This window comes from Microtus pennsylvanicus, chromosome 6, assembly GCF_037038515.1.
Source record: "Microtus pennsylvanicus isolate mMicPen1 chromosome 6, mMicPen1.hap1, whole genome shotgun sequence".
NCBI classification, from domain to species: domain Eukaryota; kingdom Metazoa; phylum Chordata; class Mammalia; order Rodentia; family Cricetidae; genus Microtus; species Microtus pennsylvanicus.
In genome coordinates, this window is record NC_134584.1 from 93076060 (window position 1) to 93100757 (window position 24698).

At 37.7% G+C, this 24698-nt stretch overlaps 1 protein-coding gene across 13 annotated transcripts in view; it reads left to right on the plus strand.

The window, feature by feature from the left end:
• Positions 1 to 24698, plus strand: part of Chd9 (chromodomain helicase DNA binding protein 9) — a 220642-nt gene that overhangs the window by 168969 nt on the left and 26975 nt on the right. For all 13 annotated transcript variants that reach the window (XM_075976847.1, XM_075976854.1, XM_075976851.1 and 10 more), the window contains 11 exons: positions 157 to 336; positions 2182 to 2292; positions 4096 to 4292; positions 4694 to 4893; positions 5744 to 5903; positions 6581 to 6670; positions 12663 to 12766; positions 13933 to 14050; positions 14673 to 14730; positions 15004 to 15046; positions 18850 to 19069. In XM_075976847.1, coding sequence (XP_075832962.1) covers positions 157 to 336; positions 2182 to 2292; positions 4096 to 4292; positions 4694 to 4893; positions 5744 to 5903; positions 6581 to 6670; positions 12663 to 12766; positions 13933 to 14050; positions 14673 to 14730; positions 15004 to 15046; positions 18850 to 19069 — 1481 coding nt within the window. The remainder of the gene's footprint in view (positions 1 to 156; positions 337 to 2181; positions 2293 to 4095; positions 4293 to 4693; positions 4894 to 5743; positions 5904 to 6580; positions 6671 to 12662; positions 12767 to 13932; positions 14051 to 14672; positions 14731 to 15003; positions 15047 to 18849; positions 19070 to 24698) is intronic.

Below are 24698 nucleotides of genomic sequence, written 5' to 3' on the forward strand. Positions count from 1 at the left end.
TAACTTCAATTTATTATCCTAGGGAATTCTTTCTCATGTGTGGCCCAAGCCCATAATAAGACACTGCATGTTTTTAGTGTTCATTGGGGTAGTTTCCATATTTTGTGACCTTTAAAATGCTGTAACTCCTAGAAATACCTTTTTTTTTCTATTTAGATTCAGCAGCTTTCCAAAAAGGAAATAGAAGACCTGCTTCGAAGAGGTGCATATGGAGCCATTATGGAGGAGGAAGATGAAGGCTCTAAGTTCTGTGAAGAAGATATTGACCAGATTTTACTCCGTCGAACGAAAACTATCACAATTGAATCAGAAGGACGTGGATCAACATTTGCTAAGGTAATATTATGGGGTCTGCTTGGAGACAACTCAACTCACACACCAAGTAAATGCAGAAAACAAAATTTATTTTAATCAAGCTGCTACTGATCAATCAACCACGGTCACCAAACAGACCTGGAGCTGAACTGTGCCCCCCCCCCCCAAAGCATAATGTAGTAAGCGTGAAAACCACAAACATCTGTGCCATGTTACAGTTATATTATCTACCAATCAGGATTCAGGGATATGGGACTTTCCTAGGAATATTTCCCTATGTGGTACACTTATCTTGTTTTAGTTGGTTCGTTTACTTGAGTGTGGCAGTGTTGCTTGCCCCCATTTATGTCTCAACTTCCTAACCAGGATGGCAGTGACGTCAGTTACCCAGGGAAGTCTTGGGAACTTAAAATTTATTTGACTCCTATTCAAAATAGAAATTTTATTCAAAATTTCTTTGGTTTGGTTCCTTCTTACAGTAACACACAGTTAGGGTCTGTCAGGGTTCTGTAGAGCAGCGGTTCTCAACCTTTTGGGGATTACATATCAGATATTCTACATATCAGATATTTAGTAGCAAAATTACAGTTATAAAGTGGCAATGAAATAATTTTATGACTGGGGTCACCACAACTTGAGGATGAGCCAAAATAAAGGGTCATAGCACTAGGAGGGTTGAGAAGCACTGCCCTAGAGTAATATATATATAATTTATTAGCGTCACCAGCTATTCTAACAGTGGCAGCATATGAATGGAAGGTCCAAAATCTAGGAGTTGCTCAGTCCATGAGGCTGAATGTGTCTGCTGGTCTTCCTTAGCACAAGACGAGCCCTGAAGCTACCTGGTCAGCCTGCCTAGCTAATCAGTGAACTCTGTGTAAAAGGAGTGCACCTATCTCAAAATAAATAGAAGGGGGCTGGAGAGATGACTTAGAGCTCGGGAACACTGGCTGCTCTTCCAGAGGACCTGGGTTCAATTCCCCACACCCACATGGTGGCTCACAGTTGTCTGTAGCTCCACTCCCAGGGGACCTGACAGCTTCACCCAGACATACATGCAGACAAAGCACCAATGCACATGAGATAAAAATAACTTTTTTTAAAAAAAAAGTATAGTGGTACCTCTGACCACCACATGTGCATACTCTGTTGTAGCCCACAAACATATACACATACTGCATACACGTAGCACACAAACACAAATATGTAATTTAAAATTTTAATTACTTATTTGCTAAAGGGGGAGCAAAGTGCTATCTTGCCAACCCATAAATTAAATTCTATCATAATTGCTGCTGTTGTTGCTGCTGCTGCTTCTTTGTCTTTTTTTGTTTTTGTTTTTTGGGTTTCTTGTTTGTTTGTTTCTCTGCGATAGGTCTCTCTTACTTAGCCCTGGCTATCCTGGAACTCACTTTGTAGACCAGGCTGGCCTAAAACTTACAGAGATAGCCTGCCTCTGCCTCTGCCTCCCGAGTGTTGGGATTTAAAGGCATGTGCTACCACAGCTGGCTAATTCTACCAATATTTTTAATTCTCCTATAGTATTTTAGAAAGTATTCCTCTGTCTTATGTCATTTCCTACCAAAAAGAAATTATTATCCTTGTTTATTGAAAACTATCAAATTAACCCACAATAGTAACTTACTTTTTTCTGCTCCTAAACTATACTCTGTGTTGGCTTTAAAAACATTTGCTTTGAACAAATGCTGTTATATTTAAGGCCACTGTATTGGAACATGTCTTCAGTGTTTGTATGTATGCTAAATTAAAATTTTGTGCACAGTAAATGCAAAGAGATGATAGTTTATTTTCAAAGGTCTTTTTAATGTTTTAAGTATTTTAACAACTTGCTATTATATATTTCAGGCAAGTTTTGTAGCATCTGGAAACCGGACAGATATTTCCTTAGATGATCCCAACTTCTGGCAAAAATGGGCTAAAAAAGCAGAAATAGATATAGATGCCATCAGTGGCAGGGTAAGTATTTATGAAAGTGCTATCATACTGGTAACTATTTGTGGCAGACTACATATGAAAGTTAATATTTCTGTTATATAGAAATTCATCAAGAACTTAAAATACCTGAAATATTATTCAAATACAAATCATTTGAAAAAAATGAAGAAGAATAAAAACTAGGGAAAAGGCAATCAGACAATTCTTCCTTATAAAAATTCCAATTAATAAATGAAGAAGAAGTGAGGGGAATGTAACATCATTCCTAATTCACTATGATACTAATTTTAAAATTAGTGGATTAAGGAAACAAATGGTGCTGGAAAGATGACATATTCGGAGAGACTGCTCAACTCTCCCAGAGGTGCTGGTTTCAGCAACCACATGGTGGCTCACAGCCATCTAAGATGGAACTGGATTCCTTCTTCTGTCATACAGGAGTGCATGACACTTTTATATACAAAAAATACATAACTAAATAGTTACTTAAAAACAAAGAGGATATTTCTGTGTTCTCAATTTAAACTCTCTAAAATATGTTAGTTAGATAAGCAAAACTATTAACTTTATACCAGAGAAATTTAGCAAAGATTGCTGTGTAACAAGCGATCACATCATTACACATGTATTCTTTAAGTACAGTGCACTGTCCAAGAACCCTTATTCTCTGAACCTGACTTCCTCTGCTTCTATGTATCCTTTTCTGCTCTAGGGCTTTCCTAAGTTTCTGATGGTATTTCCCGCCCCTTGTTTCCTTTCTTGTCATGATAGTGACTATCTTGCAAAATTCTAATTCTTTAAAAATTCTTTATACTTTAACTTCCAGTCAGCTTTTGTACTCTTCTTATATTGTAAAACATATCCTGAATAGTATTTATTTTTAACATATTTATTTGACTGCCAAAGTTTTGGATTCATTTTAAGCAGAAACTATATTACTGATGTTTGTATCAACAGTACCTATATTAGAGGCAAACACAGGATTTGATTGAATGAGTTAAGCTGAATTGGTCATGAGGGACTGAGACACTGCTTTGCCTTTTTATATATTAGTATAATTATTCTGTACAGAAGTAATTATGTTTCTAGTTCTTCAAAATATTAACAACATTTGACCAGTATCTCAATTCCTATTCATTTGATTTAAAAAAACATTTACTTCAGCATTTTTTCTAAAGTTGAAAGCAATCCAAATTAAGTTATCTGTGTTAGTAAACAAATCGTGAAGTTGAAATTGAGTCTCAAAAATATATTTTGGTTATTGAAAATTTTCTACTCCCAAAGGCCCTCTGTCTATGCATCAATCCAAATGAGAACAAATCAGACCGAATTAGAAAAAGCCCAGGTTTAATGGATAAAATGCTCCCAAACCCCCAGAGAGGAGACAGATAAGTGAGACCGTAAAACCACATGTCTGTTTTCGGGGGGCCAGTTTAAATACCCTGTTGGAGTGACCTTGAGCATCTCTGGGGTAGGGGTCATCATTTGGCGAGCTTTCTGAGATGCAGCATGGCTTGGAGAGAGATGGGGGAAGGGGCTTGGGATGGAACTCCCACCAGAACAGTTATTCTAAAGTCAATAACTTTTTTACTAATCCCAGAAAATACCAATTGTTTTTATTCCATGAATGTAATGTCAGAAAACTGTATATGTATCATAAGTTTTTAAAAAAAGGTATCTTCAGTTGACTTGATAGAATAGTAGATCTGTTACTTATTTTTTCTTTCTACTACTATTTTTTTCTATAATTTAAAAAGTGAAAATAGTTTTACTGTAAATAAATTGTTAAAGTACCTTCCCTAATTATAACATTAACTTTTACAGAACAGTTTAGTTATCGACACCCCAAGAATTAGGAAGCAAACCAGACCCTTTAGTGCCACAAAAGATGAATTGGCTGAATTATCTGAAGCTGAAAGTGAAGGAGAAGAAAAACCCAAACTCCGGAGACCCTGTGACCGGTCCAGTGGCTATGGAAGAACTGAATGCTTTAGAGTTGAGAAAAACCTGCTGGTTTATGGGTAAAATGTTATTTTTAGTATTTGTTATAAACAATTATATATAAACTTAAGTATGCTATTTTCAATCATCTTATTAAAATCAATAACATTTTTTAATTATCCCAAATCTGTGTTTAGCATATATAATCTTTCTGTATTTACACTATTTGAATGAATCACTAATGTCAAGCTTCTTGTTGAAATTTGCACACTCAGTAATTCAGAGCAATAGTATCTCTGTCACAGAGTAAGATAGATTGAAAGTTACTCTTCTTTGCCTCTTTGCTCTGTATACAAGAGAAACCTTTAGTAAATCTTTATGATGACAAATTCTTTTCTTTTTCCTGGCTTTTATGTGTGAGTTTTTTTTCTTTTGCTCAGACTTAAGTAAATATTACTGTGACTGTTCCTTTTTTAACCAGGTGGGGCCGATGGAGAGAGATTTTGTCTCATGGGCGTTTTAAACGGCAGCTGAATGAACACGACGTAGAAATCATTTGCCGAGCACTTTTGGCTTATTGCCTAGTTCATTATCGAGGTGATGAGAAAATTAAAGGCTTTATATGGGATCTCATCACCCCCACTGAAGATGGCCAGACACGTGAGCTACAAAATCATTTAGGCAAGTATATTTCTTTCCTTTAAAAAAGTCTTCTTGTGCCTGGCGGTGGTGGTGCACGCCTTTAATCCCAGCACTCTGGAGGCAGAGGCAGGCGGATCTCTGTGAGTTCGAGACCAGTCTGGTCTATAAGAGCTAGTTCCAGGACAGGAACCAAAAGCTACAGAGAAACCCTAAAAAAAAAAGTCTTCTTGTATAAATAATACTTAATGTACTTTTGTCTAAAATTTCAAAGTAATACAGATAGTATTTTTTTAATATTTATTTATTATGTATACAATGTTCTCTCTGTGTGTATCCCTGGCTATTCTTCCAGAGGTCCTGAGTTCAATTCCCAGCAACTACATGGTGGCTGACAACCATCTGTAATGAGATCTGGCGCCCTCCTCTGGTGTACATCCAAACATGGAGGCAGAATGTTGTATACATAATAAATAAATAAATAAATAAATAAATTCATAGTAAAACTCTCAAGGGCATAAAAATGACCTTAGCTCTCTTAAGGTTAGACCATTCCATGTTATTAATAAAGCAAATTCTGAAATGCCAAAGGACAGATACATTTATGATAACTAAAGAGGGGGATAGGTTACAAAGCCAAAGGAATCCAGCATAAATATTGTAATTTGGGATAAAGTATTGCCTCATTTGTGAAATTTGACTTAATTTTTATAAAACCATCTTGGCTTGTATTTCATTTGTTATTTTGTCAGTTCTATTGCCATTAATGTGCTAAAGACCTCCGTAACCTTCAGTGACCCCGGAAAGTCTCTAGCAATTTCTTGTATTGGAAAAATCTTTCAAATCATAGCTTTTTATACAAGTTCTTTCATGTGTACCTTCATCTTAACAGGCCTCTCAGCTCCTGTGCCTAGGGGCCGGAAGGGGAAGAAAGTAAAGACTCAGACAAGCTCCTTTGATATACAGAAAGCAGAGTGGCTTCGGAAGTATAATCCTGAGCAGCTCCTTCAAGACGAAGGCTACAAAAAGCATGTAAAGCACCACTGCAACAAGTAGGTGGTGGGCGGTGGAGAACCCGTTCTCTAAACAGTCACCTTCCAGTCTAGTGATGGTATGGTCTGAGATTGTTAACTTCAAATGGTATCTTCGAGCAATCATGAAACATCTTATATATTTTTACCATCAAATATACCTAATCTCCAGATAAACTCCTCTCTTCCCGTGCAGTAAATAGTGACCACTGTGAAGATTTTTTTTTTTTTGGTTTTTTTTCGAGACAGGGTTTTTCTGTAGCTTTGGAGCCTGTCCTGGAACTAGCTCTTGTAGACCAGGCTGGTCTCGAACTCACAGAGATCCACCTGCCTCTGCCTCCCGAGTGCTGGGATTAAAGGCGTGCGCCACCACCACCCGGCTCACTGTGAAGATTTTGCAGGATCTTTTGTGTATCATCAGTAATGAGAGTTATTTAACCATATATAACTATTACTCTATTATTGAAAGACTCTATATAAGCAAGGGAATAAATATGCCTATACTCTGCTGCTTGGAAGGTAATGCAAGAGAATTCATCCATGAGTTCAAGGCACGCATATTCTACTCAGTGAGCTCCAGGCAAGCCAAAGCTACATACACTCCTCTCTCAAACAAACAAACAAACAAAACAAAATAAAAAATGTTTTTTTTCTTTAGTGACTAATATCTTTGTCTCCTTTTCTTTATTTTATTTTAGAGTTTTGCTTCGTGTAAGGATGCTTTACTATCTAAAGCAAGAAGTCATTGGAAATGAGTGTCAGAAAGTATTTGATGGAGTTGATGCAAGGTAACTTAAATTTTTGTTTACTTTCCAGTAACTCAATAAAATAAAAACCATACAATGAAAGAAAATTGCATAGTAAGTGGCTCTTTCCTTTAGTGGAGATCAATTCCCTTGCCACAGAGAATCGACCCTAGCCTTTCTTCTGTTACTCTCATCCTTGGCTCTGTTATAAAATGCAACAACAGGAGTGGTAATAGTAATTTAAAGATTTGTATGTAGCCAAGATGCCATTCAGATAGACATGCATGAAATAAGTGAGTGATTCATTCATTTCTTCAGGAGAAGGCCTGGATTATTTTGTTTTATTTGTGTTGTTGGGGTCAAACCCAGGTTGCTTGTGCATCCTAGGCAAGTGTTTTACCACCCATCTACACCTCTATGAGCCCAGGACCAATTCTGAGTACACTCAGGCACTGAAAAAGACAAAATGAATATTCATCCTCAATCAGTTTATGGTATCAGTGAACAGAATTGTGACTGTGCTTTGCTGCATGGATAAAAGTCCAGTAGGGATTTCCCCTTGACTACATGTGCTTTAGTTTCTCCTCTATTCTCTGCAGCATCTGGTTTAGACTTGTTCACACCGTAACTGCCTGTTCAGCCCTTTATTTTCAGGAACTAAATGTAAGCAAGCCATTAAGTAGAAGTAAACTCACTTTTCTGCCAACAAATAGAAAATTTAGCTTTCTTGAACTCATTCTTTTCTTGTTTTCTTCTAATACAACAGCCACATGAGACCCTAGCCACACCTTGGTCTCCTGGGCCCTTACCTGTTTCTGTTGTACAGTCTCAGCTTTCTCCCTATCACACGTCTACTTCCCCACTCAGTGTGACTTTTGACCTTTCACCTCCCTAACACTTGGGTGTTTGTCATTATACCCTGAACCTCATCACAGCATCTTCTTACCACTCATTCACTAGACATTACCTTGTCATGCTCCCCCTTTCCCTCATTATTCAGTTTTATTCTCCAGGACATTAGCTGAATTCTTTAACCTCACTGCTTGCCTATCTCTCTGTATCAAATACCTATTGTAACTTCAGTTTAATCTATTTCTTACCTTCTTCTAAGGAGCTAAACATGACTAGGAAAAAAAAATCATGTAATGGGGGAATGGATTTACTTCAGATCCATGCATATTCAACATCAAATGAAATGAAGTACAGACTATTTAACAACTTTGGCTAGTAAATTTCTTTTCTTCCTTTTTTAAGAGGATTTATTTCTACCTGTGTCCCAAAACTTTCCAATTAACCAACAATGTCTAATAAAGACCTTGTGACATATTTCATAGAAAAACAACCAGTCAAGAGCTACTTGCGTCCATCTCTACCTATTTGCCCCTCTGGCAACAGTAAAAATGCACCTCCTTTGCTGATTAATTGTCTTGAAGCACATCTCTTCTGTTCATTTAAGAACATTACTCCTGTAGTAATCTTCCTTTCCTGAGTCATTTTCTTTCTCTGGTCCTCTTCTTCCCTTTTCTCTCATGCATAAACATGCCCATTTTACTCACTTACCATAAAAAGGAAAATAACTTCCATAATATGTATCGTACTGCTCCATTTTAATGATTCCCTTCTCAACAGACTCCTGTGTTTTCTGTTTCTAGTTCTTTCTTTGTACTTTTTATCAGCCTACTCTAATCAACCTAGTCAATGTTTATAGCATAGCCCATGACACAGCCACCAAGTCTGTATTTCTTTATTTACTTCTTAAAATATTTTCTTCCATAGGTATCCATGCTACTTCCTATACCCACCAATTCTTTCCTTCCATTCTCATATGTAAGACTGCTCCATCATACTGAATGTATCACATATTGCCATGGTATGATTCTTGGGTATCCTTCCCTCATTCTCATGAAGGAGAACCCATTGGCTCAATGAAAAACATGCCAAGTGTGAGCACCTTTATTCTCATCGCCTAGCGTCAATTCTCTGTTTAAATTTCTGCTGAGACCTAATAATTGATCATCCTTGCCTCCAGAAAACTCTCTACACTCTGTCCTTCAAACAGCAGATAGAATTATTTTTCATAAAGCAGTGGCATGTCTCTTCAAAATGTCTTCTTAAAACAGAATTTGAGTTCTAGACAACTTAAAATAACCCTACATAATTCTCTTTCTTCTTTTGCTCTGTCCCTTACCTACAGTGTTCCAGCCACTCTGTTGTTTCTGTTCATCCAACAGGTCAAGCTTATACTGTGTTGTTCTGGTCCAAATATGCTTTGTCCAGATCTCCCAAAGAACTGTCCATTCACGTGACTGGAGAGTTTGCTCAGCAGTTAAGTGCACTGTCTGTTCTTCAGAAGACCCAAGGTTAGATTCTAGCCCTTGCTTAGCAGCTCACAGCACTCTGCAACTCCAGTTCCAGGGGAGCTGACACCTTCTTCTGGCCACCAAGAGTGCATAAGTGGTATGTAGACATACATGCAGGCAAAGCACCCATACACATAAAGTTAAAAGAATTCTCCATTCATATAATTCAAATTTCAGTTCACTGTTACCCTCTCAAGTAGGCCTTCCTGTCCATATCATCTAAAACAGCCTTCTAGTCATTCGCTAGTTCATTTTAATGCCTCTTGATTTTTTTTACTATTCAAAACTTTTTCTTCCATTGCAATTTAAGTTGCTGTTTTATTGATCATTGCATTCTCATCCATTATCTTCTTTGGCTGTGGTTATAGTTTGCTGTAGAGCGCTTGCCTAATACATGAGGCCCTAGGTTCAGTTCCCAGCACTCCCCTTACCCAGATGGAACTGTGAATCTTAAAATACTAAGTACTCAATAAATATTTATTAACTAATTGTCTCTTTTCCTTTGGCCTATGACTGATCTACTTTTATTTTCGTAGCCACTGTTCCATTGATTATTCCTTTACTTTCCCATTTAAAAATAAATCTACTTCTCTTTGGATTTTATCAAGTTTATATCTCCCTTATCTTAAATTTAAATTTGTACACCAAATGCATCACCTTTGAACCCAGTATCTCTTCTACCATATTAGTGCTCTCTTTGATTTCAGACTTTTTTATTCATTCATTCATTCATTCATTCCTTTTTCTAGACAGGGTTTCTCTGTATAGCCTTGGCTGTTCTGGAACTTGCTTTGTAGACCAGGCTGACCTTGAACTCTGCCTCCTGAGTGCTGGGATTAAAGGTGTGTGCCACCACAGCCCAACTTAGACTTCTTTTAAAAAGTATATTCATCACGTCAGGGAGGACAACAGAACTTGATTGAGCTGACAATGTTACATTCTCAGCCCAGAAGCAGAAAATATTGAACATCTGTGTTTAGCTCACTTTCTTCTATACAGTGTAGGATCCAAGCACAGGGAATGGTGTCACTAACAGTGAGTAGGTCTTCCCCTCTCTTAACTTAGTCAAAATAATCCCACACAGGCTCTTCTCCTGGGTCATTCTAGAGCACATCAACTTGATATTAAGTTTAACTATTACATATCACTTAGCACTTAGCTTTAATTATTTGGGGGTTTTCATCTTGGTGGCTTATGTTTTATTTTTGTCTTCATGCATTCAGATCTCTATCTCATGTCTTCATCTCTTTCTTACTTCAAAACTACATTTCTCACAGGTCCCAGCATTGATTATTCTTGCTTAGAATATTCTCTTTTTCTCATTTTTCTGTTCAGCCCCTCCTTTTCCTTAGTTGGTGTGGACTAAGACTCTCTTTCCATCTCTCCCAGTCTTGTTGGGGCACATGTTTTACTAGTAACATACCATGTCATTGTTCATAAACTACTGCAGGTACCTCTTTACAAAGCTAGGGGGCATCCATTTTAATTCATTTTAGTTATTTGAATGAAGGATTTAACCTGAGGAACTTCAAGAAGTCCTTATGCAAGAACAGCAAATGATTTTTAAAGACAGAAATCAATTACTTGGGAGGCTGAAGCAGAATGATCGAGTTTCAGGTCAGCCTGATCTACGTAGTGAATCCTAGTCAGCCTGGTGGCCAACATAGCAAGAGATTGCCTTTAAACAAACAAACAAAGCGGAAGAACAAAGAACCACCAAAAATCAACAATAGTTGCAGGCCGGTCTTATATCCCTTTTGCTAACAGTTTACAAACACTTCATGGTCATGTGACACTCAAATTTGAACCAAGTTTTCACAAGCAGGAACATTTTTTTCAATCTCCGTCTATACAATTGTCTGGACGCCAAGCGCCACCTGGTGGTAGACAGGGGATCCTCTACTACAATTTTCCTTTCTGGGATCCCAGATTCTCTCTGCCCTTGTGTCACAAACTCCGTCAAATAAAGATTTCCGTTAGCTATGTTCTTTGTCAGTTTTTGACAAATAGCAGGAAAATCATTGTCTCTCTATTTTTCTCTACTAAGCTAAAACATTTTCAGTTTTGACTTATTTATAGAAAAGATATAATAAAGTATTTGCTGAAAGTGCTGTCAGTTTATAAAGTTCACTTCACCCACATCTCACCATGGGCTAAAGACTTCTGAAAACAACTGTGAGCTGCTTATCTTTTTTTTTCTAAGCACATGGAAAACTTTCTCATTGTCTATGTCTTCTTGTTCAAGATTATTGCTGGTGAAGGGGTGTTTGCCTAGTCCAGGAACACATGAACCAGCTTATCTATACATGATAGCCAAATTAAAAAAGAACTTTTTTATTAGTAGAACTTAGTTATCACCAGAAAATGTAGCACGTTAAACCTAAAGGTCTTTGCTAATTAATGTAGGAAATTACAGTGACAAGACAGAGATGGCATTGCTTTGTATTATATTATTTCTCTGCATCCTTAAAGATTGATAGTTTTAGCACTTGGGAGGCAGAGATAGGCAGATCTCTGTGAGTTCGAGGCCAGCCTGGTCAACAAAGTGAGTTTGAGGCCAGCCTGGTCAACAGAGTGAGTTCCAGGACATCTAGGGTGGTTACACAGAGAAACCCTGTCTCAAAAAGCAAAAAACAAACAAAGAGAAAGAAAAATTGACAGTTTCATGAAATCAAGTATCAAAATTCTCAGTCTTTTATTTTCTGCAGTATACTCCATTCAATTTTTCCCCTTTGACTACTGAATATCAGGACACACACACAAGCACATATGCACACACACAGACACATACACCCACATGTACACAAACTTACACATATGCACACACAGACATACACAGATACATGCACATACACCTACATGTATACAAGCATACGTATTTACACACACACAAACATACCTACACCCACGTGTACGTATGTGTATGTATGTACACCCACAGGTATGTAAGTATATACATGCATACACATACATATAACAGTATATGCTAATAATTAAACATTAGGAATGTATCTTCTAGCCTATACAATATTTTAAATCTCTACAAAGAAATAAACATACCTATAGCTGATGTCACTTTATGAAGTCACCTCTGCTATTTGGAGAAAGTTCAAGGAGAATAGTCTCATGGTTGGATGAGATTCTTGAGCTGTCACCAACCCTTTCATGAAAACAGCCAACTTGCCAAAGCATTATGGGTTATTAGAAGAGTTTGAAATAATTTGAATTGTCATTTGTATCAGAATACTGGTTGGATAAATATAAAAGTATTATTTTTCATAGTTTAAATTATAAATCAAAAAACCTAACTTTTAAAGTGTAATCTTAACTGATTTATCAAAAGATGTAACTTGTTTTTGAAACACAAAGCACTTCCTTTGCCCTTTTGAAACCCAGTTTTCTCATATACAAGATATTTCAACCAGATGTTTTTTTGCTTTTTTTTTTTTTTACCAAGCTGTTTGCTGCCATGACAATCCAGTGAAGCACTCTGTGTATGTAAGGGTGAGGAGACTGTGCCTCATGAAACCAGGCATAACCCTTGCTAAAATATATTTGTTTAGTTGAGCGTAATGCTAGTCATTTTATGGCATCTTTGTTGCTGTTGCATCATTTATACCTTTTTCCTCCTTTATACATATTTATAAAATTCATAATCTTGTGCTGTTTTTAAGTGACATTGATGTTTGGGTGCCAGAGCCAGACCACTCAGAGGTTCCTGCTGTGTGGTGGGATTTTGATGCTGACAAGTCACTTCTTATTGGGGTTTTTAAGCACGGTAAGTAACGAGTGAGCGGGGAGAGCACTGATGGAGAATGGAATCCCACTGTTGCTTAGTTTATTGGTTTCCACCTGCAGTTTTACTCCAGTAACACACACACACAATCATCAGAACCATAGAGTGTTAGAACTAAGTTTGCATTCACTTCTTTTCCTCATGAGGAGGTGCCAGATGTGACTTGCCCTCTGGGCTGTCAGTCTTACACAGTCTCCTCCCTTAGAAAGAGTTACATGAACTATGTGTATGATCAGCTTATTCTACTTTTCTTTTTTATATGTTTTTTGTTTGTTAAGATGTATTTATTTTTGTTATATACATATGAGTGTTTTGTCACCATGTATGTATGTGTTCTATGTGTGTGCATGGTATTCTCAGATGCCAGAAGATGGCACCAGATCACCTGGAACTAGAGTTAATGATGGTTGTGAGCCACCATGTGGGTGGGTGCTGGGAACCAAACCTGGATCTTCAAGAACAACAATGTTCTTAATTGTTAAACCATCTCTCCAGCTCTGTTTTTACTGTTGTTGTTGGTTTGTTTTTTAAGATTTTACTTTTAGATGGAGTGTTTGTGTGTGTGTGTCTGTGTGTGTGTGTCTGTGCGTGCATGTGTGCTCATCCAATGGACAAGTTGTCCAAAATAGAGTGTTGAATTACCTGGAGCTGAAATTAAAGGCTATTATAATGAGCCTAATATGGGTGTTGGGAACTGAACTTGGGTCCTCTAGGAGAGCAGGAACACTTTTAACTGGGCCATCCCTCGATTCGTCTTTGTAAAAGATACATTTAAATTTTTATTTTTTTATTTGTTTGCTTATTTGGGTTTTTTGAGACAGGGTTTCTCTGTGTAGCTTTGGAACCTGTCCTGACACTTGCTCTGTAGGCCAGGCTGATCTTGAACCCACAGAGATCCACCTGCCTCTGCCTCCCAAGTGCTGGGATTAAAGGCGTGCATAACCACCTCCCAGCTGCATTTAAATTTTTATAAGTATTAGTAAACTGTGTTATATTTGTGATGATTTCAAAACAGTATCTTTAACCCAATTACTCAAATAAAATGTACCTTTTACCCCCAAATACTATTCACTGTATATGTAGGGAGTCTTTATATTTACACAGCTTCTTTCTGTCCTCTGTGCCTTTGAAACTGGTGATGCTTGCAGGTTATGAAAAATATAACACCATCCGAGCAGACCCAGCACTGTGCTTCTTGGAAAGGGTGGGAAAGCCTGATGACAAAGCTGTTGCTGCTGAACAGAGAGCAAATGATTACATGGATGGGTATGTGCATTTTAGACTCAAGTTCTCCATCTATGTTTTCGTTCCATTCTTAATGAGGTTTATCTTTTTTCTTTAGATTTGTTTATTTTATTATTTTATATGTTTTGCTTGCATGTATTTATGTATAACCTTTGGGTGCCTTGAGCTCTCAAAAGTCAGGAGGACTTTGAATCTCCTGAGGCTGGATCCAATGGTTGAGAACCACTGTTGTGGATGACAGGAAACAAACCTGGGTCCTCTGCCAGAGCTACAAGTGCTCTAAACCACTGACCCAACTTTCCAACCCAAGGTTTATCCTTGTGTGTGTGTGTGTGTATGTGTGTGTGTGTTAGGCTTGTATGAACATGACCATGTGCTTAGAGGACATGGGCTAACTTGAGGTGTTACTCTTCAGGACTTGCCTACCTTGCTTTTTGAGAGTGATCTCACTGATTAGACTAAGCTGGTAAGCAAGCAAGCAAGCTCCAGAGTCCCCCCATCTGTGCCTCTCTATCATTGGGATCACAGATGTGTACCATCACTCCTGGCTTTTTCTATGTTGCTTGGGATCAATTTGACCTTTAAGACAAGCCAAGAAATCATCAGACCATTACAATAATTAGAATACTTGTTATTCTAACAGGGATGTGGAAGACCCAGAATACAAACCTGCCCCTGCCATCTTTAAAGATGATATAGAGGTATGTTTTGGATCAGCTAGAGGAAACAGAAATGGCAATTGTGAGAACTAAGGCAAGAAGTTGTGTTTTGTTTTTGCTAAGTGGATTGCTGCTAATTGTTTTGTGGGCTGAGGGTATAGTATTAACTATTAACCCCGTAAATTCTGGCTTAATTCATAGCTCAGACTGTAAAAAAAATGTGTTGAAAGAGAAGTCTCAAATATGAAGAAGTTTGGCTCTTTTTTTATTTATCTTGACTCAGTTACTTTGTGACAAATTTCTCTTTTTTTAAAGGATGACGTTTCCTCACCCGGAGACCTCGTCATATCAGATGGAGGTAGGTTGCACTTTTTCACTTAGCAGCAGTATAATTTCACATCCTCATGAACGATGAGATCACATTTTTTTCCTCTAATATGTAAGCATAGTACTTGAAACCGTTGATTGGAAATTTAACAGTACTGTTATTTTTTGCAATTCCTTAGCTCTGAATTTATAGACTAGACACTTTGACTGTGGCATGGTTATTAAACTTATATGTGAGATTAAATCATTAAATGTTAATGCATAATAATTTCTTATTAGTTCCATGTATACATTAGAGAACAGCCTTATTAGTCTTGACAAAGCTAGCTGAGCACGGTCTGCTTTCACTGTTACTTTGTTTTTGGTATTTCGCTGGTGTTTTGTTTTGTTGGTATTTGAGTTTTTAGAGAGGGTCTCATGTACCTTTCAGGTAGAATTATATGTGTATGACACCAGGCCCAGCATTCCTTTTACCAGTTTCTGATACTAAAACAGGAAACACATTGTTGTTGAAGTCCATTCATTTCCCTATGGTACACAGAAGAGCAGTGTGCCTCACCCTTTGAATAGTACATGTAGGCTAGGGAAGCTGTCCATTGGACATGAGCATAGCATATAATATGTACCTTAGAAACATATTTTGTACTTTATTTTGTTTTGCTTTTGTTAGTACTGGGATCGAATCCCAAGCCTTATACTAGGGATACTGTAAGTGATCTACCACTGAGCTACATGATCAGCTCTAGGTCTCGAATGAATTAAAATTTTAAAAATTTATCATTTTCAGATGGTGTTTTGTTTTTTTTTCTGCTTTCATCTTGGTTGGAATAGTGGGATTTGGGAGTATAGACAGGATCTCTTATAGCCCAGGCTGACTTTGAACTTATTATATAACTAAAGATGATATTGAGTATTTCATCTTCCTAAGTGCCTGGACTGCAGGCACTTTCAACATTCCTAGTTTTATACAGTGCTGGGGATAGAACTCAGAGCGTTATTCATTTTAGTTTTAGTAGTACTTTTTCATCAGGACTGCCAGTCCACAAATAATGACATGGAGATTAATTATTAATTATGACTACTTGGCTTCAGCTTAGCTTGTTCATAACAGTTCTTATAACTTAACCCATATTATTTTTTTTAAACATTTATTTAATTTTACCTGCATTGGCATCAGATCTTCTGGAACTGGTGTTACAGACAGGTGTGAGCAGCCATATGGGTGCTGGGAATTGAACCCAGGTCCTCTGGAAGAGCAGCTAATGCTCTCAGCCACTGGGCCATCTCTCCAGCCCCATAACCCATATTATTTCATCTGTGTTCTTTCACGTGACTTGTTCTCTTACGTCCGTACTGCCCATCCTGCTTCCTCTGTGTCTGACTGGTGACTGCACCTTTCTTCTTCCCAGAGTTCTCTCTCTGTCTCTAAGTCCTACCTATACCTCCTGCATGGCTGTTGGCCATTCAGCGTTTTACTACACCAGTCACAACAGTGCATCCTCATACAATGTACAAATTTCTCATACCATTTCCCCCTTTTTGTCTAAATAAAAAGGAAAGGTTTGAAAATAACAAAACTATATACAATAAGAACAATTATCAGGTAAGAATTGCATTCACAATGTCCAGTGTCTTTGTATTTGGCATATTTGGAGAAAATACTCTATTATCTATCCTATTTTGATAAATTTAAAGTTTTATGCCTAAACCATTTTTTATCATAATTTATATTACAACCCTAAAAATATCTTTTTAGATCTTCAAACATCTCCTTAGATAAGCAACTTAAGCATCTTTCAACCTTATGTACTTTACATCTCTTACACAATTTTTTTTTAAATTTGGTAACTAGGAAAACTTTAATTATAATTATCTAGTCTTTAAGCCTATCAAATATCTGAGAAGGTTATAATATTATGTGAGTAAACAGGAAGTGTAGAGCAAACAACTTCCAAAACAGCAGCTGCTGTTCTCTATTCATTAGCATTCAAAAAAATACAATTAACAAAGTCATGTAAGGTCCAAACTCCTCCTTGTGTTATAATATTTGCCATCCTTACATGACTTTTTTGGGGGGAGGGCGGGACAGGTTACAAGACAGGGATTCTCTGTGTAACTGTCCTGGAACTCGTGTTTCACTTTTGTAGACCAGGCTGGCCTCAACCTCACTGAGATCTACCTGCCTCTGCCTTCCAACTTCTGGGATTAAAGGCGTGCATCACCAACGCTCAGCTACATGGCTCTTTTTTTTTTATTATATTTTATTTTTCTTTTAAGAATTTATTATTTTTAAACCATTTTTTCTATGACCTTTTGTCCCATTTTCTTTTCTTTGTTCAGCATCTAAGTACATTTTTAAGCATATTATACCTTTTTGGAGGTTTTCTGTGTCTGGACCTAACTTTCTGTGTGTCTGTAACATTCTTTGATTGTGTGAGCCAAGACTTAAAGGGCCAGTCTGTCCACCATGTGGTTCCATGCTGGCAACTGGCTCAAGCCCAAAGGCAGCAGCCGGCAGCCACAGCTCTGTATGCCAAGCACCAGCCTACTTGAGAGAATGCAAGACTAGGAAGCCATATCCAGCTCCTTGTCCAGAACTTTTTTTAGCTTTCACAAGCCCTGTGTATGGATATTTGAACCCCACATTGGGTGCTATATATAGTGGAACTTTCTTGTCTGGACTGCCAGCCCACAAATAATGACATGGAGGCTTATTATTAATAATGAAAATGTGACCTTAGCTTGGGCTTGTTCCTAACTAGTTCTTGTAACTTAAACTAACCCATATTTTTTCTTCTGTATTTTTCCACATGGCTCATTACCTCACCTCTATACTGCCCATCCTGCTTCCTCTGTGTCTGTCAGGTGACCTACCTAGGTATTGACCATTCAGCTTTTTTTATACACCAATCAAAGCAATACATCTTCACACATTTTATAAATATTCCACGACACTAGGAAGCAACCTTCCAATTGACCTACATCCCAAGTCTTTATAATAAATTTTTAAAATGTATGTTTAAACACATAATTTTCTACCTAATGACTTTAAAACTGCTTTGATTTTTAAATTAATATAAATTCAATCAAAAAATTAATAGCCCCTGAGTTTGCATTGTTCAGCATCCCATTGATTTCTGTTTGTTTTTTTTTCTTTTCTTATTTTAAAATTTCTTTATTCTTATTTTATATACTGGTTTTTTACCTGCATGTGTGCCTGTGCGAGGGTGGCATCTAGAACTGGAGCTGCAGACAGTCGTGAGCTGCTATGTAGGTTCTGGGAATTGAACCCTGGCCATTTGGAAAAGCAGCAAGTGCTCTTAACCACTAAGACATCACTCCAGCCTCCATTGTATGTTTGTTTGGTTCTGGGGGGCAGATTTTTGAGACAGGTTTCTCTCTTTTGGGTTTCTCTGGCTGCCCCGGAACTTGCTTTATAGACCAGACTGGCCTCTAGCTCAGGGATCTGACTCCATCTCCCAAGTGCTGGCATTAAAGATGTGTGATGCCGTGTCCAGCAACTCTTTTTCCCCCCATGACAGGTTTTCTCCATGTAACAGCCCTGGCTGTCCTGGAACTTGCTATGTAGACCAGGCTGTCCTCAAACTCACAGAGATCCACCTGCCTCTGCCTTCCAAGTGTTGGCATTAAAGGAGTGCACCACTACCACCTGGCTCTCTCTCTCTTTTTTATGATGAAAGATTTGGTTGATTTCCTTCCAATAAACAGGATAAAGGAAAAATTATAAGTATAAAGTTTTCAGCTTTTGTGAGCTTCATCCAATATCTGCTTAGGTTTTATTGTTTTTATTGATTCAAGTTTCTTTAAATACAGATGGTCAATTGATGGAAGGGGATAAAGTTTATTGGCCTACTCCGTCAGCTCTGACTACACGGTTGAGACGTCTCATCACTGCATATCAGCGAACTAATAAAAATAGACACATCCAACAAATACAGCCAAGTTACTCTGTGCCTGCCAGTGTAATGCAGCCAGTTTACGAAGAAGCCACTCTTAATCCTAAAATGGCAGCCAAGATAGAAAGACAGCAGAGGTAAGACAATACCAAGTTTTAATATACAGTACCTATATGCATGTTCATTCTAGAGGTTATGAAGTTTTTGAATTATCATTCTAATTTGCCAAAGCAAAAGACTTATATACAAATGTATATATACTCATACATTTATACAGAATTATGAAAAAACTAGCAAAAATAATTGTCTTATATTTACAACCCATATTTCATATTTAGTTTTGTCATTTTTACTAACATTGAAAATTTTAAGAAATAAAGGCATAAATAAAATTATTCATAGAATTTTAAATTATCAAAATTCTAGATCCAAAGCTTAAATTATATTAAATAGACCTTTGTCTATCTTATTTTACATTAAAACATTTATAAAATTTAAGAATGGATGGAAAGCAAATCTACCTCTACTTTATAAAAGGATAAATGGGAGGAGAAGGAGTAGAGAAATGGCTCAGAAGTAAGAGCACTGACTGTTTTTCTAGAGGACCTAGGTTCAATTCCCAGCACCCATATTGGCAGCTCATAGCTGTCTGTAACTCCAGTTCCAAGGGATCTAACACTCTCACACAGACATACATACCAAGCAAAACACCAGTGCACATAAAAAATAAAAATAAATAAATTTAAAAAGAAAAAGGTAAATGGCTGGAACCATTGTTGTTGAGGAGAAAACAGTGTAAGAAATGTTTAAGGGCTGGAGAGATGGCTAAGAGGTTAAGAGCATTGCCTGCTCTTCCAAAGGTCCTGAGTTCAATTCCCAGCAACCACATGGTGGCTCACAACCATCTGTAATGAGGACTGGTGCCCTCTTCTGGCCTGCAGGCATACACACAGACAGAATATTGTATACATAATAAATAAATATTTTTTTTAAAAAAAAAAGAAATGTTTAAGACAGGGGAGTTTGCCATGGTGGCAAGCACCTTTAAACCTAGTACTCAGGAGGCCAAGGCAGATGGATCTCTGTGAGTTCAAAGCCAGCCTGATCTACAGAGTGAGTTCCAGGACAGCCTGTCTCAAAACAAAGTAAGACAGGAAAGAGTCTCAACCACAAGTTCTAACTTCTTTTCTTAAAATATGTTTTTAAGATTTGTTCATTTATTTTTATGTGTATGAGTGTTTTGCCTACATGTATGTATGTAGGCCTGGTGCCTGAGGGGCTCAGAAGAGGGACTTGGGTGCCCTGGACTGGATCAAATAGTTGTGAGCTTTTATATGGATGCAGGGAACCATTCTCCAGCTGCTGAGCCAGTACTCCAGCCCCACATATTTGGATAAAATTGTACGTGTGTGTGTGTGTGTGTGTGTGTGTGCGCGCGCGCGTGTGTGTGTGTGCACATGAATGCAAGTGCCCACAGAAGCTAGAGGTGTCAGATTTCCCTGGAGCTGGGGTTACGGGCAGCTATAAGTCACCTGATATGAGTGCTAGGAATTGAACTCAGGTCCTCAGGAAGAGCAGTAGCTCTTATCCACTGAGCCATCTCTCCAGCTTCCATCCCTGTTGTTCTAATGTCTTGTACTACCTCACCCAGATTTTCTTTGTGTGGATTCTAGGGATCAAACTTGGGTCTTGTGCTTATAAGTTAAGCACCTTATTGGCTGATGTATATCACCAGCCCCAAAAGCTTTAAAAAAAACAAACAAACAGCATATCAGTAACCAATACTCTTTGTTAAATCTGGGTGCTTGAATTTTCTCTGTTAAGGTTCTGTTTTGTTTAATTTGCAGAACATTTATCTTAGAATTTAGTTTATATGAAACCTAGTATGTTAGCTCTCCTTGTTAAAATTCCAAATTATTCTGACTTCTGTCAGTATCTCCTTGTAGTCATCTGTTGTTCCACAGCAATCACCCCCACACAGTATCTGAAAATAGTGTTGGGTTTTAGAAATATTTTACTATTTGGGTTGTAATTAGGCAGTTTTTCTCCTTCATGAGCTGTTGCTTGGACTTTAAAAGAGGTGGGGAATCAAAAGTAGCCTTCCTCATGTGGCTGGCAGTTGGTTTCAGCTTAGAGCTCACATTCTAAAGAGGGCTGGCCATTCCAAGTGGCTAAGGCTGGTGCTACGGATTATTATTACCGTTACTGTCGTTTTCTTCTTCCTTGTCCTCATCTCCTTCTATAATTTTTAAATAATTTGAAAAAATAATAGAAGCTTCTTAAAAATACAGAAAATGGAACTGGAGAGATGACTCAGTGGCTAAGAGCACTGGCTACGCTTCCGGAGGACCCAGGTTCAATCCCCAGCACCCACATGACAGCTCACTACTGTCTGTAACTCCATTTCCAGGGGATCCAGCATCCTCACACAGATATACTTACAGGCAAAACAACAATGCACATAAAATAAAAATAAATAATTTTTAAAAATACAGAAAATGATTCTGTATGAGGCTCAGTGGTTAGGAGCACTGTGAGCTTGTAATCTCCAGCTCCAGGTGATCTGATCCCCTCTGACCTCCTCCTCCTACACACACACACACAAACAATAATTAAAAAATTTTTTAAATGATAAAAATTACAAAAAAAACTGTAAAGAAACACATTTGGAGCCGGGCGGTGGTGGCGCACGCCTTTAATCCCAGCACTCGCGAGGCAAAGGCAGGCGGATCTCTGTGAGTTCGAGGCCAGCCTGATCTACAAGAGCTAGTTCTAGGACAGGCTACAAAACCACGGAGAAACACTGTCTCGAAAAACCAAAAAAAAAAACAAAAAAACAAAAAACACATTTGGTCACTTTTCTTAGCCTTTTTCCCCATATATGCTCCCATAAAATTAAATACACCCTCACTTAGAAACATAGGATCTTTTGTTTTTTTGTTTTAATATTTATTTATTTATTATGTCTACAATATTCTGTGTGTCTGCCTGCAGGCCAGAAGAGGGTATCAGATCTCATTTCAGATGGTTGTGAGCCAACATGTGGTTGCTGGGAATTGAACTCAGGACCTTTGGAAGAGCAGGCAATGCTCTTAACCACTGAGCCATCTCTCCAGCCCTCATAGGATCTTTTGTTTCACCATGAATGTGCAATTATACTTGATCATGCTTTCTTACCCCAGAGAGAAGGAAACACTGTGTTTGAGGAAGGTGAAAATATGGTGGTAGAAAGAATATTTGTCTTAGAAATGATCAGCTAGGCTATTCTCTTTTAAATCGAATTTTAGTTCTCATATTTCAAATTTTCTGCCTTTTTACTAAAAACTTCACCCCGGAAATTCTCTGGGTTATAATAGGATTTGTCAAAATGTTAAAATTTTGGCCTGGTGTGGTTGTGCACGCTTAGAATTCCTGTACTTGGGAGGCAGAGTAGGTGGATCTCTGTGAGTCTGAGGCCAGGCTGGTCTATACAGTGAGTTCCAAGTTAGTCAGGAGAACATAGAGAGACCCTGACTCATAAAAAAAAGTTGGTATTTTTGCACGTGTGTGACTATTGTGTACCTGCACAAATGTGTGTGTCTAAAGGCCAGTTCATGTTGACTGTCTTTCTTGGTGCTTCTGGCCTTTTATATTTCTCACGTGGACCTGGAGCCTGCCTTTTGGCTAGTTTAGGTAGCTTGTTTGCACCAGCTGTCCCTATCTACTTCTTGAGCATTGAAACTAAATTTGGCTGAATAGCAAGCTCTTTTTACACGCTGAAGTATTAGTAATTGTTTAACAGCCTATTGCACAGAAATTTATAATTTGCAGAACCATTTCTCTATCACCAGATACTAATTTGATTTCTTTTTTTACTGTGGTATATAGCACCTCAGCAAAAGTCATATACGTATTTTTAATTGTTTCTTGCATTTGCCCACACAAATGTATCCTATAAGCTAAGCAATGATTATAGTTATAAATAAAACTCATCTTTGAAAAATGTGATGTGTGCTCTGACTGGCTAGGTATATGATAAAACCTTGGTTGACTTGGATTTAGAGGTTGCAGATTTCTTGAAGTCTGTTCTCATCAGTTACATTCTGCCATCTTCCTGTGGTTAAAACTGTCACAGTACTAGCCTAGACTAGACTTAAGGGAAGAGAAGCAGACTTCATTGCTACTGGTAAAGAATTGTAGCCCTTGTTAGAGTACTCTGTCTGCTTCGTTTGGTCTGTTAGATGTGGATTAATTTTCCTAAGACAATAGTTTTTATGACATTTGATTGCTCATTATTTTGCATAGGTATAAAGTCTTATGTTCTAAAGTCTAAGTTCAAAGGTTCCTACAACTAAGGTTTTCTTGTTTTTAAAGATTTATTATTATTTTAAAAGATTTTTTATTATTAATTCTGTGGGTATGTGTATATGAATGCAAATGCCTTAAGAGGTAAGAGGGGTTGGATCCCCTTGGAGCTGGAGTGAAGGCATTTATGGGCCTCCAAATGTGGGTTCCGGGAGTCAAACTTGAGTCCTCTGGAAATGTAGTGTGTGCTCTTAACCATGAAGCCATCTTCTAGCCCATTATTTTCTTAATGTGTATGGGTCTTTTGCCTGCATGTATGAATGTGCACCATGTGCATGCAGTGCCCACTTAGGCCAGAGGACATCAAATCGCCTGGAACTGGAGTCAACAAATGCACAATGTGAAAGGAGTTATGTTCTCTGTGAAAGCAGGTGGTGGTCTTAACAGATGAGCCATCCCTCCGGCCTTTCTTCTTTTATGTTTTAATTTGCATTTCTAACTTTACTACAATTTCCTCAGCCAAAAATGCCCTAATTAACTTTAGTTCCCCAATTTATGTTGTCTGTTACCTGAAATATTCTTCTTCTTATCCTCTAGTCCATAACACAGGCCGTCTTTCAGAGATAAGCTCATGGTTTGTGTGGTATGTTTTCAGGTTAGAGCAAAGCATTTTCCCCTTTTCTGTGCTCATAGAGCACTTACCTAATAAACTGCCATTACCACAGTAGCACACAAGAAACTGGGGTGACATACTTTTATGGATCTTGTTCTGGGTTGTAATTTTTGTAATGATAATCACTATCTTTTTTTTGGTTATTTCTGTCCTGGATTAATATTTAATACTAATATTTAATACATCCTTCATTTTCCAGTATATTCCTTGCACACAAGTCTATAATTCATGACTCAGTAGTTTCTCAGGCTATATTTTATATCATAGTTATATTAACCTATTTTTTACCTGTGTATAAGTGCTTTGCCTGCATGTATATATGTTCGCCATGTGTGTGTCTGGTGTCCACAGAGGTCAGAGGGGGCATCAGATCCCTTGGAACTGAAATTTCAGATGATTGTAAACCACCATGTGGGTTCTGGGAACTAAACCTGGGTCCTCTTGAAGAGCAAGTACTCTTAACTTTGGAGTCATCTCTCCAGCTCCCCACATTAATCTTCTTAATGTAGCTTTTTACATGGGTTCTGAGAATCGAACTCAGGTTGATGTATTATGATCATTAATGTATGACTATGATAAAAATGAGCCATTAACATTTTACAATTGTCTTCTTTAACACGATGATTCAAGAGTTAAGCAAGGAAACTAGTGTGCAAATAGATACTGTAGTATGGAGATCCCTGACCTCTCTCAATGGCAGAAGCACTCGTCTGAAAAGAGATTACTTTTAGCCAGGCATTTAGAGCTTTTATAATTAGATCCCAGCTTTTCTTCGCTCTGTTCTCAATATAAGCTGTATTGTTATAAAC